At 39.6% G+C, this 5,301-nt stretch overlaps 1 protein-coding gene across 1 annotated transcript; it reads right to left on the bottom strand.

Annotated features, from left to right (window-relative positions):
• Nucleotides 1-4,273: 4,273 nt before the first annotated feature.
• Nucleotides 4,274-5,004, bottom strand: LOC109163252. Its single transcript, XM_019312007.1, has 4 exons — nucleotides 4,821-5,004; nucleotides 4,668-4,737; nucleotides 4,452-4,550; nucleotides 4,274-4,366 (listed from the first exon to the last, which is right to left on the bottom strand). Exons 1-4 carry the CDS (start codon nucleotides 4,946-4,948, stop codon nucleotides 4,274-4,276), a joined length of 390 nt encoding a protein of 129 aa, XP_019167552.1. The 5' UTR covers nucleotides 4,949-5,004.
• Between the last annotated feature and the right edge of the window lie 297 nt (nucleotides 5,005-5,301).

Raw genomic sequence — 5,301 nt, forward strand, 5'->3', positions numbered from 1 at the left:
CCGCCACCTACCCGCGGCCAACATGGGCAACGCCGGCAGCGGGCTGCCGGCGGGCGGGCAGCTGCCCGCCCGGCACCCGCTGCCCGGAATTACGCCGCCGCCGGGCAGCCGGCGGGTGAACCCTCACCCACCGGCTACCCGCTGGAAAATACCCCACTTTGGGATTTTGGCTTCACCGTTTGATGTTCCCCCGACCCCCGTGGTGTCCCAACCGACTCCGTCTATCGTGCATTTGTCTAGTTTGATACTCTGGGTACAGTTCGTAGGTTGTATGAGTCTTATATATTGCATGCTAGTTGAATTGGTATCCCGTTGACCTAGGTAAAAGGAGTATGTACCTCTTAGGATTATTCTTAGTATGTGAAGGATCACGCATAGGTTTTGTTATACGTTTTTTCCCCCTTCCCAATGTGTTAATGTGGGTTGCATGTGCTTGCTATGTGTTATGTGTGCATGATACCCCAATCCGGTTGCGATCGGATTGGTTATTCCTGAGCTGCGGTTCAGAAGCTGGCTGCGGTCAGATTTACACTCTCGGGCTGCGGTCCACCGTTTGGTTGCGATCAAACATTTCTACATGAGCTGCGGTTCATATTTCCTGGCTGCGGTCAGATGACATACTCTTGGGCTGCGGTCCACTATTTGGTTGCGATCAAACTATGATGAGCTGCGGTTCATCGGTCGGTTGCGATCGACCCCTCCGTGTTGCGATACGGGGCAGGGTGCTGCGGGGCCGTGTCAGAGCTATATGCGCTGACCCTCATGTATGGGCATGCGATTGGTCCTGTGGCGCCAACAAAGTGTGCTTGTGTGATGAGATGTGGTTGAGTTGTTGCTATGAATGTCTCGGGATGTGACCTTGGTTTTTATGACGGGAATCATATATGTCGGGTTATGGATATTAACTGTGCTTATCTTTATATGTCGGGTTCGGACATTCCCCTTGTGAGAATTGGGGAAAAGTTTCGCCTTGATGAAGTCCAAGATGCCCTTGTCAGCAGGCTTGAAATACTTGTAATCCATGTGGGAGGCTACACCCCCCCTGATATTCCATTCGGCCGCTGGGTGGAAGAATTTTGCAATCCGGTCTAGCCAACCCGGGTCCATGTGGCTGCAGCCCATATCACCATGAAAGTAATCATCGCCCTCATAATTATTGGTGTCGTAGTATTCATTAATAGCTTCCACCGAGACGTCTACCGGTACGCCCCGGACGGTGCAGATATTGGTTTGGAGGCCATCCTTTACATTTGCATAAAATTCACGCACTAAATTGCTAAATGCTTCCCCCGGTTGAGCAAGGAACCGGGGTCCCCAATTCCACGCTTCTGGGACTACTATATGTGCGCCCCGTTCTTTCAGGACCGTCTGGGTAGACATCAACTGGTGATATCGTTGTGCCGCCGCAGTGGTTGCAAAACGCACATACGGTGCCACGTCTCGTGGTTGCCCCCGGGCTTGAGAAGATTCGTCCCTTGGCCTTTTAGAAGGTTGGCGGGCTCTGGGTGCCATAGGAGGAACCTACAAAATACAAAATTAAAACAACAAATCTCAAGTACTTGACCAAGCATTCATAGCCAAAGTATCAAAATTGTGTTTAAGGTTCCCAAACATCTCAATAACGGACACAAACTTCACTTGGGCATTTAAGCAAGCACCTTGTGGGCATAAAATTACAATATATATTTATGAACAATTTGACAAGTTTAACAACATCCCAAGTATTACACCATCAATTTATGGATACAAACATATTTAGACTATAATAAGCACATCAAAATTCTCAAATTGTTCAAAATTAGGCAAGAAACTCATTTAGGTAATTTATCAAACACCTTGCGGGCATGAACTTTAACACTAGGTTTATGCAAAATTGACCTATCAAAATCATCCCACAAGTTCACCACACAACAAATCAAAGATACCCATCATCAATAGCAAGTTCGACAATCATCCTAGACGAAAATAAAGAATTAAAACTCACAAAATAAAGCGAAATAGAATTCAAACAACAAACAGATAAAACCTATGAAATTAAATTAAAATTTGAGTGCAATGGTTCCAAATATAGCAATAACAACATATATATAGCAACAATCAATAACAATAAGCAATCTATCCATCAAAATTTCGAGATTAGGGGAAAAATTCGTGGGTAGGACACCTACCCAAAAATAGAGCAAAAAGCACCTCAAAATCAAGAAATTAAAAGTAGAAAAGAGTGTTGATGTTACCTTGTAGTTTTAGGGAATGAGTGGAGAGACGAATTGGAAGCAATTGGACTTTGAATGTCTTGGGCGAGGGTTTTGCGAGGGAAGGTCTTGGAGAATTTGAGAAGATTTTTAAAAAAAAACCTGTTGTTCGCGTTTTTAAAGTTCTGTTCTGTCTCGTCTCGACGCGTCGAGCTTATCGAAAAATTCCAGCAAGGAATTTTCCAAGACGGGGTAGATTCGACGCGTCGAAAATTTTCAGTAGGGAATTTTTTGCCTAGGTCAATTTTTAGCATTTTTACTTAGCCGGAAACAACCCTTACATCGCCGATTAATACTGAAACCAAAAACCACTCAAATTTATCAAAACAAAAACCGAAATGAAATAATAAGCATGGATAAAAATGCAAGAAATTAAGGGATAACATGGGGGTGCCTCCCATGAAGCGCTATGTTTAACGTCGCTAGCTCTACTGTACCTCCTTTTTCAGGTGTCACATGTAGGTCGGGAGACCAAGGCGATGTATCACATTGGCCTTAACCTCCTCGGTTGAATAGTAGTTCTTCAACCTTTGCCCATTGACTGTGAATTCCTCTTGCGTTCCACGAAGCACCATGGCACCTGATGGATATACCTTTAGCACTTTGTATGGCCCTGTCCATTTGGATTTCAATTTTCCCGAAAATAATTTCATCTTTGAATTGAATAGAAGGACATCGTCTCCCAGGACAAATTCTCTCCTTAGAATGTGCTTGTCATGCCACCTCTTGGTCTTCTCCTTGTAGATTTTTGCATTGTCATAGGCCTCAAGCCTAAATTCCTCAAGCTCATTTAGTTGATGTAGCCTCTTATCACCCACAAGTTGCAAATCCATGTTGAGCGTCGTGACTGCCCAATGGGTTTTGTGTTCCAACTCCACAGGTAAGTGACAAGGCTTCCCATAAACAAGTCTGAAAGGTGAAGTTCCAATAGGATTCTTGTAAGCGGTCCTATACGCCCATAATGCATCATCAAGCTTTGTGGACCAATCTTTCCGAGATGGATTGACCACCTTCTCAAGAATGGACTTGATTTCTCGGTTTGACAATTCCACTTGGCCATTGGCTTGGGGATGGTAAGGAGTAGAGATTCTATGATGAACTCCATACTTCTCAAGAACTTTCTCCAACGCTTTGTTGCGAAAATGTGTCCCATTATCAGTGATCAAAGCTCTTGGTACCCCAAATCTTGCAAAAATATTCTTCTTGATGAACTTGATGACAACCTTGGAATCATTAGTAGGACAAGCAATGGTTTCAACCCATTTGGAGACATAGTCCACTGCCACTAGGATATATTCATTACCAAAAGACTTGGGGAATGGACCCATGAAATCCAAACCCCAAACATCAAATAGCTCCACTTCAAGAATGCTTTGTTGAGGCATCTCATTTCTCCTTCCCACTGTGCCCACTCTTTGGCATTTATCACAACGAGCCACAAAAGAGTGTCACTAGTACAAAATAGTTCACAGGCGTCTGTTGTTGGAATCAATAGGCGTCTGTTCTGCAACAGACGCCTATGAACCAGACGCTGATTGTCATGACTTTAGGCGTTTGTTGTTCGTAGACTTCTAAAGTAGGCGTCTGTTCTTCACGAATATAAGTACTTTTTATTGGTAAGGACAGACGCCTATTCTCACAATGCTAAGCAATATTACGTATTTTAGGTGTCTGTTACTTTTGTGAAACAGACGCCTATTGTTCTTTAATATATATATATATATATATATATATATATATATATATATATATATATATATATAATATTATTTGGCCACCTTGCTACAGTACATTATTCATCCACAATATTATTTTTTAGCAACACATTCAATAATATCCATTAACGATCCAATTATATTATATTGCACAATCCACAATATAATCAAAGTTACAAAATCTACCATCATATCCAAACTAGCTACAACATAATATAATATACTCCAAACTACAATAGATATAATCCAACCATTAATATCTAATTAAGTACATACTTCGTCAAAACACGCACAAAATATATGACATTATACACATTCTTTACAAAAATACTTAGCCCACATTTCACGAATCTCGTCTATTTCTTCAATAGAGTATGGCGTTGTGCGATCTTGAAATACCTACAAAAGAATTATTAATTGTTTTAGTAATAAATTATAATTAATTTATTAAAAAAATACTTAGGTTATATCGTTTTATATGTACCTTATCCAAAGAAGTATATGTGGAATACTTTGTGCATAAATCATGCATATATTTCATAACATAGTATCCACACTCAACACCTCCCGGTTGTTGAGGGCACTAAAAAAACAAATGAAAATAAAGTAAATATTATTTCATTTGTAATCAAGCTAACAACTAAAAAAAAAAAAAAAAAAAAAAAAAAAAAAAAAGCTAGTAAGCATTGTTTTATTTTACCTTAACATTCTTCCATTGAGCAAGATTTTTTGCTCTTTGACCCCGTTGATTCATATATGATCGGAATGCCCTATAACATTAATGTATAAACACAATTCATAAATTATAACACCTAATATAAATAACTTTATATACAAATATACTTTTACTTACATATTCACCACAGGCTTGAGTTGTATATCCTGGTCACGTTCCAAAGGATCCAAAACATATACCATCCTCGAACAAACATTAATCACTAGAAGCAACCAATGCTCTCTACAATTTATAAATACATACATTGCACATTTAATTAGTAATAATTCAAATTCACTTATATAAACACAACAAAAAAATAGATTACTTACGATTGATGGTATGGTGCTAAAATGAATGTCTTGTCCTGCAATGTGACCATAGTTTTTCCAATATATGCAATAACAACATCACAATTCAAATCAAGAGTTGCCTTTGCTATTTGTGTTGGACACAAAAATCCAACTGAGTCAACCCCAATTTCATTGCACAATCGGTGAAGATACCTGAAAAATCATTAAATAATACACTAATATCATTAAGTAATACATTACTAAATAATTAAGATTTTCAAATGGACGAATATACAAACTTACATTATAAAGACTTGTATAATGGA

The sequence above is a fragment of the Ipomoea nil genome, unplaced genomic scaffold (assembly GCF_001879475.1).
Source record: "Ipomoea nil cultivar Tokyo-kokei standard unplaced genomic scaffold, Asagao_1.1 scaffold3016, whole genome shotgun sequence".
Taxonomy (NCBI): Eukaryota; Viridiplantae; Streptophyta; class Magnoliopsida; order Solanales; family Convolvulaceae; genus Ipomoea; species Ipomoea nil.